Genomic DNA, 22,937 nt, shown 5'->3' with positions numbered 1-22,937 from the left:
TTGAGATCTTTTGTAGATTATTTTACAACTTATTTAGTGAGTAAACCAGAACAAAAATTTGCAGCAGTATATAGATTTATTTAAGTATAAAGTACAAATCTATTATGGAACATGTAATCTTAATACAGTTTTAACAAAATGAAGAATAAGAATACTTCACTCAGTTTTAGTTTAGAAATGTTTTTTAAAATACACACATTTGAAATATTTAACAATAAGCATGCAACAAATATTTCCCATATGTGTTTCACTTCAAACTTGTGTAGTCAATACTCATAACTTAGAAACCAGAAAGTTGCACGATTTAGCAGTAATAATATGTATATTTTTAAAACTTAATGAGGTTTAACTCTAACTTGTAAGTTGTATAAAGCTCAGTGCTCATCTTTATTTAAATTCAGCTCAGCAGTGCACTCTACTTTTACAAAAAAAAGGTAGAGAAACAAGTGTGAATATCAAGCACTGTCAACTGAGTAGAGAAACAAGTGTGAATATCAAGCACTGTCAACTGAATATTATCTATAAGGGGTGTCCAAAGAAGTATTGCTGCATTAGTGACATAAACAAGTTTTAACAATTTCCTTTCAAAATTTGTGAAAATCTTAAATCTAAGGCATCAGGTTTGATATCAACTTTAAGAAAACAAATCAATACACAATTTATTATTGTTAAAATAGGTTCATTAATTTGACTAGAGAATGATAATTAGTGTAGATATCCACAAGGTTGTGTGTGGGCAGTGGTTTAGTAATACTCTCAAGCAGGTTAAGATTTGATAACTTAAATAATAGTACAGGCAGTATCAAAAAATTAGTTCTTTTACTTGGTTTTAGAATCAGGGGGGGGGGGGGGCCTGATTATTAAAATAGACTGTTCAAGGTGCATGGTAGTGCACGGAGCAGGAATTACAGGATATTTTCTATAATCCGGCAGACAAACCGATCATTTAAGCCTAGAAATGTCATCAATGCATCCTGTCATGTTGCAGTCTTCCAGTCAGAGGTCACTAATGAGCCATTACTGACAGGTTTTTAAGAATGTCATTAAAGTGGTGTAAAAATGCTAACATGTACTTGCATATCAAGATTTACCCAAGCAATTACTTATATTTACTTTTACCCCAATTATTACCATGACACCTTTTCTTTGTTTACCTATGAGCATTCTTTTTACTTAATTCAAGTTTTTTAAAATCTTCAACTACTCAAGCTGAAGTTTTATTTCATTTAAAAAGATAAAAAAAAGAACCAAAGCTGAAAATGTAGAAATCTACGTTTTCTGTGAAAACCCCACAATTTACACAATAGAAGTTTTTAGAACAGCATTTATTTATTACCAATATTTACATTTTTAAAGGTATATTCTTAAATTAAAATCCTTATCTATTATGTATAAATAAAAGTATGTTTATCTGTGTGTTCCCGTCTGTTATGGATTACTACACCCTTCATCTGATCAGCAAATAACTGAGAAATTTTCGAGAAAAACTCCTGGGAGGTTGACAGAGCACTTGATTCAATTGTCAAACTGTAATGGGCGGTCAGGTGACCTAGAGCACCCTGGGCTCCACCATGAGCACTATGGTGCCTACTATTGTTTTAAAGAGCACCCTACACTATGAACACGGTCGGCATCTACAGTGTTTACATCACCACTACAGTTATGTAACAGCAACCCCCCAAGAGTGCCCCTGACATATAGAACACACCTGGAGAGTGATCAGCATACACTCAAATCTTTTAGGCAGTATGCCCTGGGCAGTAGGGTGGACAAACTAAGAAAGATCCAAAAAATATATCGCTGGCTTTGAATACCTTTAAACAACTCACAATTTGAAGACAAGACAATGTGTCTAAAAATACATTACTGCTTAAGTGTTAATGAAACCTTTATAAAATGTTTCATTGCTCTGTTGTGATGGTTACCCTAGTATAAAATAAACCTTACAATTGTTTGAAATTTAAACTGTTGAAATGGATTGGATCAATGTATTGCACCTGAATTTGAGTTTTTATTTTGTGAGCTCTTTTGTTTAGCAAATTTCATGAGTTAAAATATAGATATTTAACATATACACTTTTTTTACACACAGTATATTTCAATGAAGATTATTTTTTTAAATTAATTAATTAATTATTTTTTAAATGTACATTATAAATTATCAACATTTAAAACTATTAAATATGTATTCTCTTTAATTGAAATTATATTTAAAAAGCTTACCCAGGTAATTTCAAACAATTATTTGGCTCTGGTATTATATAAATATAAACCTGCTGCATAATAATTACAATATATAAAAAAATCACAAACACTGAATCTAATAAAGTATAGTTTCATGATTTCTTGCTGGTCCTATTGAGTAAGTGCGTGAAGCACTACTCATGGCTTTGTTAGTTAAAACTAGCTCAAGCTCTTGAAAATCTTTGAACCTTTTCACATCCTTGTCTTTTCTAACTATTGTATCAGGTAGTTTACGGATTTTGGAGACAAGATTTTTATCCACTCCAAGTTCAGCACACAATAAGTTTAGTAAAGAACTAAAGTTTAAACTGGAGAAGCCAAGCTCAACTTCAATGAAGTCTTTTTCTTCACAATTTGCAATCCGAGCTTTCAACACCAATTCTACAATAAATAATGTGGCATGATTTCATTAAAAGGGTAGATTACTTGAACCCAATAATGTCTACAATGTAAGTATACTACTAAAAATTCAGAAAGAGCATAGTATGCATACAAAAATATAAGGCATTTCTTAAAGTATTTTTTTTTTTATGATTGGAGGGGAATATTATTTTGTGATGTATTTTTAATAAGGCTGGAGTAATCTCCCCTAACTTCCTCGTATATTCTTATTTATTATTAAGGGAGGTAGCACTTCCAGTGCAATCAGGATGAAGAAATGTTTCTACTTTTTTAATACTTAAAATAAAATTGCTCACCAAATGAATGCATACAAATGTGTATTATTATAGTATAGAAAATGAGAAAACATGATAAAGTAGGAGGCACAAAACTGTGAAAACTGTCAAAATATCTGTTAATTATTCAGCATGATTACAATACAGCCTCTATACTCTATGAGAAAGTAAAAATTTACCAGTAGCATAAGGATTCCCTTCTTTGTATCTTCCATTAATGTAATCACCACCGGCTGCTTTGTTGGGAACACTGTGATTAGAGTAATTCACATGAACAGAGTGTGAATCTCCATTGTCAGTTTCAGCATATGGAAATGGTGGGTTGACTAAATAATTTGGTGTTATTGGCAATGGAACAGCTTTTACTTCTATATCTGTGGATGCTGCAAGTACAGTTAATTTTATTATGAGTGCACAACAAAATAAATATTTGGTATTGTTGGTTTTTTTAAATCACATTTTTGTCCATTACAATGAAAAAATACTAAATTCTAATTAATGTTACCTCCAAGTAATTGTCTTATTTCCTCATTTGATGTTATTTGAGCTGGTGTATTGCCATCTTTATTTGTGATAGATTTGTCAGCATTTTTGCTCAGCAAATATTTAACAACATTCACATGGTTTCTTTTACTTGCCCAATGTAATGCTGTCCTGTTAGAAATAGACACATTTTTACACTAAGCAATCATCTATCCATCAACACTAGTGTTATTTAATAGTATATACATAAAGCTGCCTCTTACAAAAACTCTTGTGATTTAATGCTGTAATATGGATTACTCAAACTCTAATATAGTTAATAATCCAAATTAATCACATATCAATGATAATTTCTTCATAAAAATTAATAGTTGTGGAAATACAGGTGATTTGTTCCATCTGTGAAAAACTACTACTTGATAATGAGTGAGTTGATGACATAAAAATTAACAAACAACAATTTTGAAATTAATTTTAAAAGTAGACTCATATATTTTCCAAGATGGACAGACCATACATTAAGGAAACTGGCTATTAGTGTTACCAGAAAAGGTAGGCCTATATGATGGAAAAGATAAAAGGGAGACAAAAAATAAAATCTCAAATAAAAAATCTATATTTATAATTCTCTTCATGAGGACCATGCAGGACAAGACGTAGATGCATGCCGTTACTCCCCCGCTCTCTAGGCAAATCGCTACCACCCCCACCAATCTAGTGAGCTTTGGTTCAAGACGAATGCTTACAATCGTAGAGACGGGTTAGTGACTGCTATTAGGGGCAGATAATTTAGTATTAATTAAACAATTTGAAACAAAGGGGAGGTAACAATTTCTGATTGATCTTGTCATTGTCTGTAAACGATTGCTTTCACTGGGCAAGGGGGGGGGGGGGAAGGGAGGGCGGGAAAATTAATAACAACTAGATGGCGGCTTATGCTATGTCGTGGGTCAGCTCGTAACATTTAAAATAAAAAAAGACTTTTCATCACTAATCAGACTAAAAAAAAAAAATTTATTACAAATGAAAAAAAAGGAAATAAAATAAAAATTAAATTTTGTCCCCCCAAAATTTCATGAATAATACATAAGCAAGCTTAGAATACTTAGATTATTTAGCAAAGAATATTAAGTAGGTTATTTCCTTTTGTCCCAATTTCTAGCATTTAAAAAATCTAGATAAGGATTACCTATGATGATAACTCACAGACATTTTTCTCTGAATGCATTTAAAATTTCCAGAGTGGAGAATGCACTTAAAATTTACAAGGGGGAGGATGCTGGTCAAAGTAAATATTTCTTAAATAAATAAAAAATTTGTTCCACTTTGTCGAAGAGGGGGGATGGGGTGGGGGTGTGTGAAGAGATGCCTGAAAGAAACTCTATTGGGAGGTAGTGTGCTGTTGGGTAACGTGAGAACTGTACCAGGGTGTCAGTTGCCCATGCAGTCATATGACTAGGAGTAATACTTTGGCATCAATATTGGTTTTAAAGAGCACCCTACACAAAGGGGTTTATTGGACTATTACAATCTATTACCAAACCGAAACAGGGCTGCAGCGGTGCTACTGCAGTAGTTAGAAAAGTGGCTCCCATTAAAGCACTGCAACACTCCTTACAAGGGGTGTTCTACCTCACCCTTGTGGAGGGAGATTAACATAGCCTACACTAAAGTTCTGGGTCATTTTTTTCTTATACAATCTACAATAATGATAGGTGTTGTTAGAAAATTTAATTAGGTAATTCTAAAAGTACATCATTGGTAAAAATAATATGCTATCATAACAAGTGTACATGAATTTCTTTTCCTCTGAGATAGCAGCAACGTTCGCAATGGGTATGCTTGTTTTGTATACAAAACTTAAGTAGCCTATTTTTCTGTACAGCTAGACAGGTTGAATAAGACATTATTATTCATTATAAGAAATACCTTGGTGCTGAAATGCGGGGACACTTACTCTTTGTTTAGGCTATTTGTTTTACGCTTACTTATACTTTTAATTTTACTTTATATTTAACAATCATAATCTACTTAGTTTAGTACCTAATCCCACTAATTACTTACCAACCATTCATAGCATTTTTGCTGTTTATGTCAATTCCTTGTGATTCAAGTTTGGCTACCAGAGATAAATCTCCCACGCAAGCTGCTTCCCTTAATCTTTCACCGCTATCGTCTCCTAACGACATAGTCTAGTCTACTAGTACTACTCTACTTACTAAGGCAATTACTATAGCAGCTAATTAAATTAAGTAAGACTAAAGTCTTAAAGTACTCTGAAGTTGATTTAAATTAAAAACCGACATAAACTGTCACATATAAACTTACTTTTTTAACTTATTAGGCTTAAAAAAAAAATAATGATTAAAGAAAGGCCTATCCTATTAATACTATTATTAATTAATATTATGGCCCTGGCCTACTGTATTTTTAAAGTATTATTAATTAATAATTATTAATTAATGACTAGATCTAGATATCTAGAAGATTTCTACCACTAACAACAAGAGTTTAGTTAAGTTTAGTTAAAGATAAGAAGAGAAAATTTAACTAGAATCTAGATTCTAGATCTAGATTTATAGATTATAGTAGAAATCTAGATAGATCTCTGATCTAGATTCTATAATAGATATATAATATCTCAACGATATCTCGGACTTTATCTCGCTTTAATCTTGGAGAGTTTGTTTTGTTACAGTACAGAATCTAGAATCTAGTATTGTTGTCTACAGACACGGTTGTGTACAGTTTTAGTTAGTAAGACTACTATAAAAAAAATACCAATAGAAATGAGTAAGTACCGTACATCAGTATATAAAGGCTCTTAAAAAGATAATGCAATGTTTTTTTATCTTATGAAATTTATGTACTGCTACTAAAAAAATCATTTCAATTTTTAAATAGACGTAACTGCTTGCAGTAGCGTGGCGAGGGGGGGGGGGGGGCGGGGGGGACATATGTCCCCGGGCGCCGACCTTAGGTGGGGCGCCAAATTGAAAGTTTGAGGGGGGTAGCAAATGAAAAGTTCGAGGGGGGGGGGTGCAAATCGAAAGTTTGAGGGGGGGGGGGGTGCAAATGAAAAGTTCGAGGGAGGGGGTGCAAATCGAAAATTTGCTCCCAAGGGGGCGCCAAATTGAAAGTATGTCCCCGGGCGCCGGGAAGGGTCGCTACGCCTCTGACTGCTTGTATTCAAGACTCGATATTTTATTATTATGATAAATTTAGTTGGCTTCATGAGCAGTATTTCTTCCAGACTTTTTTCTCCGGGAGGGGGAGGGCGGACTACATTTTCCGGGGGGGGGGGGGAAATTTTACCTTACTCAAATTTCTACGTGCCCATGATTGACAAGTAACAATGAGATTAAACATTTTTATTAATTATGTGCAACATCGCAAAGTAGTCGCAAAGGTATTTCAAGCCGATCGGGAGCCTCTGTATCTGGAATGAATATGAGGGTAGCCAATATGTTGAGGCGCTTTTTACTGGGTCGTTTTGTCGGGGCCGATTTGTCGGAGGCGGTTTGATGGGAACGTTTAATGGGGCCATTTTGTCACAAAAAAGCACTGTAGATTATACAAAAGCTTGTTCTTAAAGGAGGGACGGAGTGGTCTAGCGGTAGAGAGCTGGACTGCTAACCCGTAAGTCTCGAGCTCGCATCCCTACTTCACTTGCCCCATAGACCGACAGGTTTGAAAGGGAAACTTTTTACTTTGTTCTTAAAACGTTTTTTAAAATTGTTGATTACCTATTGTTTCAATACTTTTACAGATAAACATAAACTGGCACGTTTGAAATGGTTTAGAACTCTAGGGTACAGTATTGTCGATGATTTGATTATTTATTCGCTTGTTTTATTTATTACAATAAATACGACAACTGATTAGGCCTACTCTTCGTAAAAAGAGTATGAGAAAGAGAAACAACTACCTAACCAGGACTAGATCTAGATCATAGGTTAAAATTAACTTTAACACATATTCAATTTTTTCGTCTGAAGTAGAGAAATTTCAATTTAATGTTTAGTCAAACCCAATATTTATAATGCTTCTTTTTAAACATTGCTTTTTAAATATACTAATAGCAATGTATTAGCTAAAAATAAAACTTAGTATAATAAAGCTGCGAATGTATTATTAGTTATAAGAGTATAAAATTCTCCATGAGTTTTAACAGGCATACAACTTGGTAGCTTCCGGTTTCAAAGACCATTATTTTGGTGTTTTTGTGCAATATTTGATGTTAGATAGATATTTGTTAAAGAGTTTTAAAGACTAGATCTAGTAGCAGATCTACATTAATTATTGAGCTTAAAACTAAGAAGTAACTACGCTACTGTAGCATAAAAGGAGAATTGAAATATTCACACCTAGATTTCTATACCTGAAAAATTAATTTGAACTTCGACTTACTTAATCTGTAATGTAAATCTACTGAATAGGAGTTTAAAAGTAAAAGTAAGTAAAATATTTTTTGCATTTTGGTAATCTACTTAACTACTTACCACTTTATCCAGCGTTTTAGGATAGTAAAATCAGCTGAAGCTAGATCTAGTACTGTGGGGAAGAGGCAACTAATGAAAATGGTTTAATTTTAAGGCCAATGCTATCCGGAAAAAGATACTAGGGTTGTCGGTATCGGCCGAGATCGCGGTAAAAACATGACCCGAAATCGCCCATTACTTTCTGATACCGGGCGCACGAGATTTGGTTTTGCATACTAATAAGTTTTTAATTTATGGTAATTAATTAAGTTTAAAAGGTCATTTCCTAATGTTAAATGAAAAGTAGAATGGTTTTCCCATTGTTTTGATGGCTTAGCGATCTGATCGCACGCTGTCTCTGCTTTGGTCTTCCGCCTGTATGAAGGCTAGTTTCAAATACGTTGGAATCACGATTTTTTAAAAGATTATCCTAGGTGAGAGTAGATTACTGATCAGACATATCTTAAGTATGTGGAAATGAAATTTGTTTTTGGATATTTTGACTCCGACATTAGTTATACTGCTCCGAACGTAGTCACTGTATGTAGGTCACGCTGCCACCATTGTTATATTTTGTCATCCCGATCTTCCGGCCTTTAAGTTTGATCAACTAATAACAGCATTCTTATGGCATGTGCAAACAAATCTCCTAATTTTTTTATTTCAAAATATATTTACATACCCATCTTTATTTTTTTCAGCTCTAGTTCTAGTTTTGCAGAATATGTTTTTCCTAAAATCCAATTTTGTCAGACTAGACTGACAAGAGTCAGACCTAGATCTAGGTTACCTGTCTGTTGCTATCTAGCATTGTGCTAACTGTAATTTTAAGTATTCAAGTTCTACTTACCCTTAGATATAGTTATATGCTGAAAATCAGAATCCATACACAATTCACACATAAAAACATTGATCTGATAACTTCAAATGTTATTACAAAATGGCTTTTATATGGACTCTACTTCACCTGCCCAAAATAACAAGGCAGTTATAGACACATTACAGTGTTCAAGTCATTTACTTTAGATTTCTGACTATGGAGTTCTTTCATTCACTGTATTTATATAAAATATTGCTTTAGAAACATTTTCATATTTGCGCAGCAGTTTTATAACAAAATGGCTTAAAGATGGACTCTACTTCACCTGCCCAAAATAATGAGGCAATTATATGCACATAACAGTGTTCAAGTCATTTACTTTAGATTTCTAACTTTGTAGTTCTTTCATTTGCTGTATTTATATAAAATATGGCTTTAGAAACATTTTCATATTTGCGCAGCACACAGTTTTTTGGGGTTATGGGAGGAAGCCAACACAAAAATATAAGTTCTGTATTATTTTTATTCATTTCAATAGCATTTACAAGTTCTATATATCATTCTAGTTAAACTCTGCAAATATGAACAAAATACAACTGCAAGTAAAATAACTATGCTCAATTTATTCAGGTATACCATCACTTGTCACAATTGGCCAATGCAAAAGCAAGGGGATTCCACCCCTCACAAAAAAATTCGCTAAAAAAAAACTATTTGAGCTAGACAGAAAATCTTTTTTGTTTTGTTTTCATATAGTCAGGGGTGCCACTTTTCCGGGATATCCCGGATTTCCGGATTCGAGAATCATATTTTTTTCCCTTTCCGGATTCGCAAGATTTGAGTTTGAAAATTTCCGGGTTTGCAGTTTAAAATTTTTTTTAGATCGTTTTAAGCTTGAAAATTTTGGCATTGTAAAAATCGTTTTTATCGTCAACACTCCCGCTAATGGCCTTTTCCGAAAAAAAAATGAATAGTAAATGACGTCAGCAACAATCTCACGCGTGCGCCAAGGACCAACTACTAATCGGCTGTATCAGATGGGTGAGACTGTAGAAGGAACTTTTTGAAGTCATTCGTGGTGTGGCTATTTATGACGATATGGGTTGGGGTTAAACTCGCATTATTTACGTGATGTCATCAATGGGATACCGCTAGGCTGTGTAATAAAAACAACTAAATTCTACCATTACTAGCATCGCCGATCGTCTTTAAAAAAAAACAACCGAAAGATTTTGCTCCGATCAAAAACAAAATTGTGTATTTGGTATTACCAAAAGAAAAGAAAAAAGCTATTTGGAGTACTATTTTATGTATGAAATAGAACTGTGCTGTTTTCACTCAACTTTACCGTCACTTTTTACCATCTCTTACCCGCTTCTTCAAGGTCGCGCTGACCGTAAGACCTACGTCACGAGGACACGCAAGCACAGTCTGAGTCGTGTCTCTCGGTCAAGGCAGCTCTACAAGTACAAGCGCTGTTTAATTTTAACGTGTTTATTTTTAATAAGGGCCCACTTCTAGATTCAAGAAAAAAAAAATCTGCATCGTTTTATATCATTAAACAAAATATGTAGGCCTGCTATAATTTAGTTACACGATCTAGCAGGGTCTACATCTAATTGTTTTTTTTTTTACTTTGGTAAAACGTCATTGAAATGTTTAAAAAATCTTGAAGTACCGTGTCTGAGAAAATAGCCGCTATCACTGCCCCCTCTGAACCACTTGTAAAAAAATAATCCGCTTTTCACTTAGTCGGGCGGCTACATCTCTGACATGAGTATTACTAGCGTAGAAAATTATTTTTAAAATTAACTTAACTCTGTAATTCCGCGACATGAACTTAAAACTTCCACGATATTTCTTCACGTCATCATGTATATAAAAGGTGGGGGCATTGGGGTCGTTCATAAATGACGTCACACTCGTAGGGGGAGGGGGGTCCGTAATTTTGTCAGGAGGGGGAGGGGTTCAGATGGTGTGACATCACACTTTTGCATTATCCAAAAGCTATGTTAGAAATCGAATTTTAGCCGTTATTTCGCGGTCAAGAATATTGTTTCAATAAAGTGTAATAGGAATTGATTAAAATACTATATGTTGACAGAGGTCAGACAAGATTTTTGGAAAAATATCGTATTTTAAGAAAAATTCAACTGCAATTTTTAGGGGGGGGGGTGTAGGCTGAGGCGTGACGTCATTTTAGAGGGTGGGGTCTGGCTTTTTGTGACGATATGTGACCGAGGGGAGGTGGGAGGTAAAAATCGTCAAAAAAGCGTGACATCATTTATGGATGACCTCATTAGTGTTGATTGGGAAAACAGGGTTTAAGGTTTTTGTTGTGGCTGTTAATAATTAAAGCCTTGAATAGCTACAGTAAGTCAACCCTGTATTTTAATACAGTGACAATCTTATTAGGGGTCTGCATATAGTGGGCTTATTATTCAACAACAAGACGTAGAGGTTAGCAAAATATTTGTTACTTAACAGTTGGCTGACTGACACTTTAACTCAAGCTAGGAAGTTCTAAAAAATTAAATAGTTATGTTATAAAAGCTGTCTGGGGGGGGGGGGAGTTCTACAATAGCACATTATGGGGTAGGCCTAGTGATGGGACTAACGTTGTAAACTAATTTTGTTGTAAGCACAATCCTTTAAAGATTATTTTTTATTTGAAGCTTGTTACAAAGAAAATAAATCCATTTTAAAGGAATGTAAATTGAACATAATATGAATCAAATGTCTCAAAAATAATGAAATAATAGTCCATTTTATTTTGAAATTCCGCGCGGAATTAAGTTTCAGGGTTTCAAAAATTTCAAATTTTAGTTTCAGGATTGGTAAAATTTTGGGATTCATTTTCAGGATTCACTTAAAAAATGAGTGGCACCCCTGTATAGTTGAGCTCTACAAGAATATGTAATTTTTATTTTTATAATATGATTAGTGTTTTTTTACCAAAATCCCTAAAGATACGCATGCCCAATGGAGAGAAACTAAGACTTGTCATCGCAGTGATGGATTCGATGGTACTGCGCATGCGTGTGTTTACAACCGCAGAACCTTACCCTAATTCTAACCCTAGCCATAAGTCACTGCGCAAGCGCAGAACTATCTATTGCCGACTTTAAAGTGGAGATGTTGGGGAGAAAAATCTTTTTCCGAGTAGTCACTTCGTTAATTTTAATACTAGTCTAGATTAGATAGTAGGCCATTCAGTTCATAGCTTTCTTGTTTGTTTGTTTTGATGTCATCTCACCGCCTGTGCTCTTAATAAAATGGCAACTAGCTTCGCTTTCACTATGCAGAAGAGGGATAAAACGAATGAAGTGACTACTCGGAAAAAGATTTTTCCCCCAAGTGCTATCTGGCTGGCAAAAGATGCAAAATGCAATAATCTAAATATCTGTGCAATTGGCTATAATTAGATACTTTTAAAGCTGCGCAATGGGCTCAATTTATTCTTCTGTAGCTGTTCAATGGGATCAATTACTCTTTTTAGCTTTATTCTTCTGACAAAACTATCTGTACTGTGTGGTCAAGCAGTTGCGCTTCAGGCGGGTTGTCAGGGGTTGAGGGTTTATAGTAGATCTATATTCTATAGCTAGCAAAGAGTTCTAGTCTATAAGTAAAGTATAAAATATTTTTCAAAATCTATTTTAATAGTCTACTAGCCAGCCAAGCCCTGCACTAGCCTCTGCGAAAAACCTATCTGTAAAGGACCATGACATGTGTGTTTAGTAATCAGCATATACCTGGCATTGCCCACCCTAACCACAACCAACCAAAACCAAAACACAACAAAAAAAAGTAGTAAAACTTTACACTGTAAAATGTACTGTTAAAACGTCTGCTTATAAAAAGGTACGCACTATGGTGAGGTAAAAAAAAAGATGACCTTCATTATGATTAGTGCGACAGACAAAAACGAATTCCCCTTCGTGCCAAAAAAAGACAGATAATAACCTGCGGGAATTCTCGTTTCCAAGTAAAGATGTCTTTTGTTACGTCAACTGTCTTTGATTAAAATTATAATTAGTTAAGAGTACGTTCAGTGTATAAAATAAAGGCAGTATTTAAAATACCTCACATTGCACTTGATCAATCCACGCTAATTATGTAATTATTTTTTTCCCAACACCAAACAAAGTAATAAAATTAAAAACTATCACTAAGATGATTTTTTGACGGTAGTTGAGTAACGGATTTTGACCCCTCACTCATTCAACTCGCAGGCCTTTTTTTTTTTTACTGTTCAGCGTATTTCTTTACAAATACCTGTAAATTGTGCAGAATTAAATATCCTTTAGTGGGATACTAAACAAAAAAAATGCATAATAGACTAAATATTTTAAATGTTAAACAAACTAAGAAATTTGAAAATTACCCTGTGATTCTATCATCGAATACATTTTTTTTAGCATATTCAGAAAGGTGGTCCTTTTTTCTGTTAAAACACTTATTTTGTTTATCAGTTCTGAGCATGGTCAAAAAAGGCGCAGAGCTTGACAAAACACACTAGCGATCACTAATATAGCTCTAGGTCCGGTCGCAGAAAATGGCAGTTTTCTTCATTAACAACGCACCACCAAGCTTTTCTACATTGATGTTAGCAAGTTTTAGAGGCTTGATAGTTCAGTAAAATAAATAAAAACATGTAGCTACTTAATAAACAAGTTTGTTAGTCTAGTTTTTATAGTTTATTTCTTCGGTATATTTTTATAATTAAAGCTATAAATGCCGTTCAATGATTAGACTTCCACGTAATTTTTCAGCTTTGTCCGATGAACGAAACCCTACTTCACTTTGTATCGGTGTCTAATTTTTTAATGATTGCTTAGTTAAAATATTTTTGTCTTTTCTGACAGAGGGTACTTTGAAAATTAATTGCAACATATTTTTCTAATCTTTTTAGAATAGCTGAATATTTTTTCTGTTAAATGTAAAAGGTCTGGGACCGTTTTAAAAAATCAGTTTGACACCCCTAATTTAAGTCTGTTATTTAAAAAATTGTCAGGTGTACTTTTGACCTAATTTCTTTGTTTGTCTCACAAGCAGCGCCTTGGTGGAAGTAGCTCTATGTATTCTTGTCTTTCAAATCAAATAACTCTCAAATACTGTTTCAATACCAAACCAGCCTATGTGAATACAATATTTAACTTTATGATTTAAATACTATTTTATAACATGTTCACTATTAAAAGAAAATAGAATTTTTTAATAAATTTTACTTTGGAAGCGAACATAGGAGCTGTAGCGCTCACGGGAAAGATTGCGGCGCCGGTGCGAAATTAAATTTTTTCCACTCAGAACTTCACAGGAGTATTCTAATCAACTCCTGAAAGTTTTATAGCACTTGAATAAACAGTGTCGAACCGCATTAGTCTTTCTTTTTTTAAAAATATACCGTATGGTATTAGAAATTAAAAAAAAAAAGATTTTTTTTTACAGAAACCTCATCTGGAGTGTTCTCATCAATTCCCCAAAGTTTCATGTCTATTGGATGAAAGATGTAGTAATGCATAAAAGACAGACAAACACACACACACACACACACACACACACATACATTGCTCTTTATATATATATATATAGATATGCACTATTATACTACACATGGATGCTTGACTGGATTCTATAACACAAACCCGTCTTCCCCGACTCTGAAATAGTTAAAGTGGCTGGGCATAGAACTGACCACACTATCTCTTTCTTGATATGAGAATCACATAAACAGATGTATTCTACTTTATCTACCTTATCAACAGTCAAGTCCCAAAAAAAAAAAAATTACTTTTTATACACATACATTTAATACATATTGTGTTTTTAATTTCAGGTGTGAAATTTTCTGTTGATTCCCTATTCAAAATATCATCCCATTAGTTACAGAAATAACAAACATAATGTGTTATTTAGTGGAGCAGAGAAAAAAGTAGTTGAATAAAAGATGGATTTTATGATATGTATTGCCTCTTCATTTTTAGATGGGACATAATGTTTTATACTGTTATTTCAAGTGGTCAGTCCACTTATGTGGATAGACATCAAGGCTGTTTTTCACTGTGCTATAGGAGAGATGAAATTACTAAAATGAAGTTGTGTGTGTGAATTCAGTTGTTGGAATATGTTGTTAAGAAGAGAAATGCACAAATGTTATAATTTCACATCCAGACTTTTCTCATTCAAAAGACGTTCTTTGTTAAGAACATTGATCCTCATCTTGCTCCTTAGTTTAGTGTCCAGTTTATTTTTTCTTTATCGTGTCATGGACTCCAGCCTTCATCTCCCAAAAGCTAATCCTCCTATTCCTCACATTCGATGTCATGTGGCACCAACTAACATGAATCCTGAACCTAACACTCAATTCAATCATAAAGTAGATGAGCATGTCAAGCTTGCCCACCGTGCTCTACTTATTACAGAGATGCCGAATTCAAAGAATGGACAAAAAATTAGATACTTTCTTAATTCTTTGCGGATAGAGGTGAAATTCGAATCAAAATCAAAACCCATACCCACTTTGACAAATAAAAAATCTGGGAGATTTGCAGTAGTTGTATTTGAAAATTTCAACTCTTATTTGGAATTGGATAGCTGGAATAAACAATTGCTGGATAAATATTGTCATGAATATCATGTAGGCATAATTGGATTTGTGAAACCATCGGATAATGATGTGGATGGTTTCAAAACTGTTACTGACTATCATATAACATTTCAATACAACCTAGAATTAGAAGATTATAAATTAAATCCTGAATCTAGTCTGTGGCATATAATGCGACCAAGAGAAGTTTGGAAAGGTTTTTTACCTGACAAATGGACAGTTTTTCATAGCAACCATTCTACCTATCAGCCTTTAGCTTTTTCAAAACTATCATCTCATTTTTCGGAGCTACGCACAGATGATTCCAGGTATTTAAAACCATTAAGTTATGCAACAGCAGTTTTAGATCAAGGTGAAATAGATGGAATTTCAAAGGTTTTGTTTGGATATGACTTGAATTTTTGGTTAAATTCTGTGATAATGATGGATGCACTTTCTTATTTGTCATATGGCAAATTGGATCTTAAACTTGAACGGTACATACAAATTGATGTTGATGACATATTTGTTGGAAAAGAGGGGATTCGTATGAAAGTAGCTGATGTTGAGGTATTTTCAAATTATTTTTACATCATTGTAAATTGTATCTTATTTTCTTTAAAAATTACTTATGAAAATAATTCAATATTGATTATTAAAATAAAATGAGCTCCATCATTTTATTTTTTAAGAATCTTTTCAACAAAATTTACAATATTCTGGGCATAGGGGGCCTATGCTTCTGTGAAATGCTTTTAAGTAAAGAAATTTATACCCATTGTGACATGTTTACTTATATCTTCTTTATTGCTTTTCATTAAGGCTTTGGTAATGTCTCAAGAACGTCTGCAGAAAGAAATTGAAGGATTTCAATTTAATCTTGGTTTTTCTGGAGGATTTTTTCTTTTTGGTACTGACGAAGAAGACGATGGGGATCGTAAACTAATTGGTATGTTATTTAATATATGCACCTTTGATAAAAATAGTATGTCATGAGTTTAAAAGTAAAAAGATAAATTTGTAAAAACAAAGTTGTTACAAGATATTTAACTTTTTGGGACAGGTTTTGTTTAACTAAGTAAAAACATGTAAACTTAAATCGCCAGCCTTAAGCACAGAATCAGGAAGCTATGGAGGTTTATCTCTAGCACACTCTAATTGAAGAACTTTGTTTTTTATTGATGTAGAAAAATTGAATATTATACTTTTCAACAATAGTAAATTGAAGTTTGACGATTGGCATTCAAAGTAGTTAAATTTAACGTAGTTATCTAATTTAAAATGAGCTACTATTTTAAAAACATTAAAAACATCATCAAGAATTTACTATGTATTTTTAGAACACAGAAAAAAGTTTCGGTGGTTCAGTCATATGTTTAGGCATGAGCAACCACACAAGTTTCCTAAAGATTATATAGAAAAGGCCATGAGAATGAACAAACAGTTTGCTGAGGTATGCTTTGATTTTTTTTTCACTCAACAAATTCATTTAAATTTCAATAAAAAATTATTGGCATATTAAAATTATATACCTTTTCATAACCTGGAATGCTTTGTTGGACAGGGGTAAGTAGATTGGGATTAGAAAGATAACAAAAGCGGATGTTGAACAAAAAATGTTTAGGGACTTGATTGTAATAAACATAAATTATGATAGTTTTTAAAAATGAAGGCTTTTTTGTTGGAAATAAATAACATTTTAAAAATATAAAATAATTTGCCATAGTATATATATTGTATAGCCCTCTAATCATAAAAAAGTAACTTGATTTATTGCTTATAACAAAGTGTTGTTCACTTAACATTGAAATTTTTTGCACTTTACTGCAACACCCATTTTTTGGTCAACTATAGAGTCCTTGCAAACACGTGACCTAAATCACGTGATACCTACGCCCGCCGCCACAGTGGTGTACATCAGACGTAAACACAATCAGCTGTTCGCCAGCGCTGGACGTGTTCACCAGCGCTGGACGTGTTCACCGTATGTAAAGAATCGCGCCGCGAAAAAGGAAAAATATGTTAAAAAACTTGAACTCTTAGGAATTGAAGATCCTTATACAGTTATTGCCAGTTTCGTGGATAATATAAATATGTGGCCGAAATTTCTAAATAAAAATACTGTTAGTAATACCGTTTGCGTTTAGAGTTTAAGTAGACGAAGCTGATCAAATGCAGTAATATATTATAGGTTATCTACTGTAGCAAACGTGAGACCCATTAACTCCTACAAAACCCACACTACAACGGCTAATATAATCCATGGGTAATAACCAATCTGGGTAGCATGTTATACAATTTAAGACCCTTATAATCCAGCAGGGAAGTAATCAGACACATTAATACTGACGTTCAACCCTCATGATGGCTGCCCCCACCTGTATCTAGCCCACAATAAAACCAAAGAGGAGTCTGCTCTGCCCTCCCCTGAAAATGTCTTACCTCCGTGATACCCAGCCCCACAGAGATAGTATTTCTTATATAATTTTGACCCTCAGGGCCCAGCAGGGAGAACAAAGGGGAAAGTCCCACTGCTCTCCCCTCAACACTTCTCACCTCGGTGTCATGTTATGTCATTTATAGCACACATGGCTTATCAGGGGAAAGCATTAAGAATCTTAACTCTGAACAGCTACACACTAGTATACTAGCTACACAATAGGTGCCTACTGTAAACTACTAGACTGTAGGCCCTATGTAGACCTGCAATTGTATCAATTGTAGACTGGGTCCATTGTTATTATTCTAAACCATCTCACTTATAATGTTTCTAGCTTGATTTGTTTCTTTTATAAACAGTGGATTTAAAAAAAAAATTAGCCTATTCATTAACCAAATAATAATAATGTGGTTATTTGTTGTTGGCTGGTATGATCTAGATTGTACTACTAGGCTACAAAAACTTAGTAGACCAATTACTAGATATGAATTTGAATTTAATTAAACTCAGTCCAGTATCAGATACATATTGCTGTAAAAAGACAACAAAGTAGGTAGGCCTTAGTAATTTATTAAAGCCTTCTACTACAATAATATCAACTACATGCTTGTATAAAGTTTTTACAATTTAATTTAAGTAGCAGATTCTAGATCTAAGTCTAGTCATACAATCTATTTCAATTTCAGAAAATTTCGTTTGCTAAAAAAATAATTAGATAATAGAGCGAGATTTTAGATCTTAGAGACAATTAAATGCTTTATTAGGCCTATTATGACTACTTTTGATTTATTATGGGTGTATTTTGAATCGAATGTAGATCTAAAGTAATTAAATTTAAGTAAAGAAGTAGATCCTAGATTCTATGTCTACCCAGCGGAGCCAGGTATTAGGCCTACTATTAGATCTTATTATTCTTATTATTACTTTTGACTTTGTCTTTTACTATTAGTATTTGTGAAGGTCGAGCATATTTGTTTTATTAATAGTTATCTTTTATAATTAAAATGAAGTTTATTATTTTACTGTCCTTACCTGAAACAAAGTATCGAGAACTGCATTTGATCAGATTCGTCTACTTTAACTCTAAACGCAAACAGTATTACTAACAGTATTTTTATTTAGAAATTTTGTCCACATATTTATATTTTCTACGAAACTGTCAATAATAGTATAAGGATCTTCAATTCCTAAGAGTTCAAGTTTTTTAACGTATTTTCCCCTTTCCGCGGGTGCGGTTCTTTACATACAGTGAACGCGTCCAGCGCTGGTGAACACGTCCAGCGCTGGCGAACAGCTGATTGTGTTTACGTCTGGTGTACACCACTGTGGCGGCGGGCGTAGGTATCACGAACGGACATGACGTCATATGAAAGGACTCTATATTACCAATTGACAAATCTTTTTTTTTTCAATGGGCATTCCCCCCCCCCCCCCTTTTTTTTTTTTTTTTTACATTTTATATTTTAATTCTGTTTGTCATTGGTTGATTTTATTATCTTGATTATATATGCTTTCATTCTGAGACATCAATTTCAGAAGCCAACAAAATATTGTATACTAGAATCTATCTAAAAAAATAGTCAATTAAAAATTTATTGCAGTAATATGTTGTGCCAACTTTACTTACTTACAAGACAAATTTGACATAGTGGGAAGCATTTTTTGTTATATTTTAAACTTTTCAAAATTTTTCTATGCGCTGTATGGTATTTTAGATTAAAATAAAATTTAAAAATTGTTTAAGTTAAATGATGCTAACTTCTAAAAAAACAAAATCTCTTGTATACTAATGATATACTAAAAAATGTAAATTTTATTACAAGTTTTTCTTCAACTATGGAATTATTCAACAACTTGCCTCTTTTTGTGCCTTTAAATTAAAATCAAGTATTTCATACCATTTTATCTAAAAGGAAAATGATATTCAAGTATATGGTCAGTATGCAGTATCACCTCATCATTCGGGTGTATATCCAGTTTATGATCACTTATATTCTTCATGGAAGGAGGTTTGGGGTGTTAAAACCACAAGTACAGAAGAGTATCCAAGGCTTATGCCAGCTTGGAAAAGAAGAGGCTTCATACATAAAGGCATTATGGTACAGAGATTTTTTGTTTATCTCTTTTTTATGTTTTTAATTAGTAGCTTAAAATATATACTTAAATAATAAAGTTAAATCTTAAATAAAGTTACCATGGAGAGAATGTGCAATGTTTCAGGTTCTACCTCGTCAAACATGTGGCCTTTTTACAACTACTGTTTATGCTGCTGACTTTAGAGGTGGCTTGGAGGGTTTAGATTTGAGCATTCAAGGTGGAGAAATCTTCCAAACAGTACTTACAACACCAGTAAGTTTTAAAGCAATATAAAACAAGACAGTTATAATGTTTAATTCAGGCTTAGTTCAATCAAAATATAGGAAGAAATGTATATATTTTTTGCTTTGAGTTACAAGCAAAATAAGAAATAAAAGGAACCAGATCCGAGGGTTTCATAGTTGATCGTAAGGAAACCCCCGAAAAGTTGCCACTGATCATGCATTAAAGACACTAGCCTTCAACATTCTTTTATGGAGGAAGAAAACACTTCCTAACCAGGTTTTGTTTAAAATGACCTGCATGTGAAAGTGAGTAAAATGTGGCAAAAACTGCAACGGGCAGAGAAAAGCAGTCACGAATATTAAGCACAATTAATAATACATTATCAAGTAGCATACAAGTCCAACTATGTTAAGTGTATTTTAGTTCCATTATGTTTAGGGGTAAAGTGTAGTACTTAGTATGTAACAAGTAAGTGAATTAGACTGAAAGAGTTTAGCATTAGCACTGTGGAGAGTAAGTGAACAAAGCACCGCCTTCCATCTCCTACACCTCCGCCAGCGTCTGAACTCCAAAAAAATCACATTTTATAAAACCAGTTTATTTCTTTACATTCTCCTTTATTATGTTCTATAAACATTTGTTATTTATTAATACATTTAAAAAAAATAAAAAATACATAACTAAAAGAACTGGGTGGCATTTTGGGGTCTGGAACTGATTCATGGCTTTTTGTAACAACCTGAATAATGGAGATAATTGCTTTGATATGTGAAAAATTTGACATATGATCAATGTTACATTGTATCTGGAGGTACCACTGTACAACTTAACATAAAGTTCAACAAATATTTTGATAAACAATTTTCTCCTCAGATTAGCATCTTCATGACACATTTATCAAATTACGGCAATGACCGTCTGGCCTTGTACATGCTTGAGAGTCTAGTCAGTTTTATCAGATGCTGGACAAATTTAAAATTAATTTCTTTGCCACCATTGGAGCTAGGACTTAAATATTTTGAAATGTTTCCTTTAGATAAAGATCCACTCTGGTCAGTAAGTAAACTTTTTTTTTTCTAGAGATGCAAGATTTGTTTTTTTTTTTTTTTAAATTGTTGAACGATAAATATCACTATTAATCATTTACCGGCCTAGGCATGAAAACTATTTTACTTCCCCTATGGCCAGCCGAAAAGACAATGCATTTTTCAACCACAGCACTTTTTAAAAATAGTTTTAAAAAGAATAACCACTTCGTTAAAACAATTACATAAAAAGCAATATACACTAAAATGGTCCAAGTTTATTATGTATGAGGTTAAATAGCTTAATAATTAATAAAAGTAACATGAATCCTAGAAAAACGTAAACAAACTACTTATAATTTTAGTTCTATAAAATTTATATTTTAAATGCTTAAAAAAATTTCAACTTAGTCACTGGAGGTACTTTTTTCTCAATAAAAGCCCAATTCAACGTCAGAGGCATTTTAATTAGATTTAATTTCACTAATTATATTGCCCGTAATTTTGAGAAAAAAATCTTAACAACGTAAATGAAACTTTATTTTCCGCTTCCGCCGGTATCTTCAAAATCTTGTTATCAATGAGACTTCCGCTAATACGCAAAAATAAGTGTACTATATATTGTAGGGAGACTGTGGACGCACTGGACTGTACCACTCAAAATTTTTTCGGAAGATCGCGGTGCATAAGCTTGTAAAGGGTTAATATGCTTACTGACTTTTTAAAAAAATTCTTAAAACTCAATAGCTGATTCATTATGTTATTTTATCTTGATTAAAAAAAAAAAAAGTATTTATGTATGAAACAGAAATGTGCAGAGACAGGTGCAGCTTTATGGACACTTCCACCACACTTATCTCCACAACCCAAACCACACCTTACTTTCTTCCCTGTGATTGTGTTGATAGTGAGGTCTATGACGTACCTACAACTCATGACAACATCAGTAATCGTGTTCTGAATCCACCAACTCATGCTAATTGAATATTAAATTTTTATGTAGTTCACTTAAGCTGACTACTTTAGGTTAAAAAAATTTACAATGTCTTAGGCTTCACACAAATATGACATTTTTACCTTAAAAAGTAAATGTGAAATGTTCCGAATGTTCAGTTTTGTTGAATGTGCATGTTAACGATTGTTTAAAAAAATCAACTGATCCCTATTTCACACTTTTATTTCAGAATCCTTGCGACTATTATCGCCATTTAAGTATATGGCCTCAAAACAAAACCTGTGATAGATTACCCCATTTCATTGTTGTGGGGCCTCAAAAAACTGGTAATTATGCACAACAAATAAATCTTAGATGTTACTCTATTCAATCAATGTGAATTGAAAGAAATTGTATTAGCTTTCGCCAATTTACACCTCCCCACTTTTTCATTTACGGAATATAACTATAAATAGATGCATTGTCATAGTGCAAAAATCTAAAAACTTTTTGGGCCGGAAAATCTTACTTTTGCTACCGTGTCTCTCTCAAAAGCTGATAACTTTAGTATCATTAAAGCTAGGTAGACAAAATTTTAAATATATTTTTATTTTATATATTTTTATATATTGGCTTAACATGTACTTTAAAAATTTGTTGCTGAAAATTTTTTTTTTCTAATTTGATTGCTTTAAATCGATTTTTTACCTTAAGAAATGAATGCTGTAATTGATAAATGTAAGAAAAAGTTATTTTTTCAATATTTAATCTTTTATGTGAAAAAAAAAAACAAACGCATAGAAATACAATACCTCTGCCTCGTGGGTAAAGCAGATTTTTTTTTTGGGGATAAAAATTGTAGGTGTTTATTTCACGGCATGTATTTTGATATCAGTTTAGTGAAATCTATTCAAATTTGTAAAAG

At 33.0% G+C, this 22,937-nt stretch overlaps 2 protein-coding genes across 3 annotated transcripts in view; one reads left to right on the top strand and one right to left on the bottom strand.

Moving 5' to 3' along the window:
- Positions 1-57: 57 nt before the first annotated feature.
- On the bottom strand, positions 58-6,054 carry LOC131950798 (ankyrin repeat domain-containing protein 40). Of its 2 annotated transcripts, XM_059312985.1 has the most exons (5): positions 5,733-6,054; positions 5,469-5,583; positions 3,427-3,575; positions 3,101-3,304; positions 58-2,625 (listed from the first exon to the last, which is right to left on the bottom strand). In XM_059312985.1, the coding sequence occupies exons 2-5, from the start codon at positions 5,477-5,479 to the stop codon at positions 2,321-2,323; spliced, it is 669 nt and encodes a 222-aa protein (XP_059168968.1). In that variant the 5' UTR covers positions 5,480-5,583; positions 5,733-6,054; the 3' UTR covers positions 58-2,320. The 2 variants fall into 2 exon arrangements, with proteins under 2 accessions (XP_059168968.1, XP_059168967.1); XM_059312984.1 differs by having other exon boundaries at positions 5,469-6,054.
- A 1,574-nt stretch (positions 6,055-7,628) lies between these two features.
- LOC131950824 (bifunctional heparan sulfate N-deacetylase/N-sulfotransferase 4) overlaps positions 7,629-22,937 on the top strand; it is a 19,763-nt gene continuing 4,454 nt past the window's right edge. The window contains exons 1-8 of the mRNA XM_059313038.1: positions 7,629-7,859; positions 14,542-15,861; positions 16,114-16,240; positions 16,632-16,744; positions 19,645-19,830; positions 19,952-20,080; positions 20,927-21,109; positions 22,263-22,359. Of these exons, the coding sequence (XP_059169021.1) occupies positions 14,830-15,861; positions 16,114-16,240; positions 16,632-16,744; positions 19,645-19,830; positions 19,952-20,080; positions 20,927-21,109; positions 22,263-22,359 (1,867 nt within the window). The 5' untranslated portion in view covers positions 7,629-7,859; positions 14,542-14,829. The remainder of the gene's footprint in view (positions 7,860-14,541; positions 15,862-16,113; positions 16,241-16,631; positions 16,745-19,644; positions 19,831-19,951; positions 20,081-20,926; positions 21,110-22,262; positions 22,360-22,937) is intronic.

Source organism: Physella acuta, unplaced genomic scaffold (assembly GCF_028476545.2).
Source record: "Physella acuta isolate Inbredline_101_S28 unplaced genomic scaffold, ASM2847654v3 ptg000781l, whole genome shotgun sequence".
Taxonomy (NCBI): domain Eukaryota; kingdom Metazoa; phylum Mollusca; class Gastropoda; family Physidae; genus Physella; species Physella acuta.
This window is presented reverse-complemented; position numbering and strand designations above follow the sequence as displayed.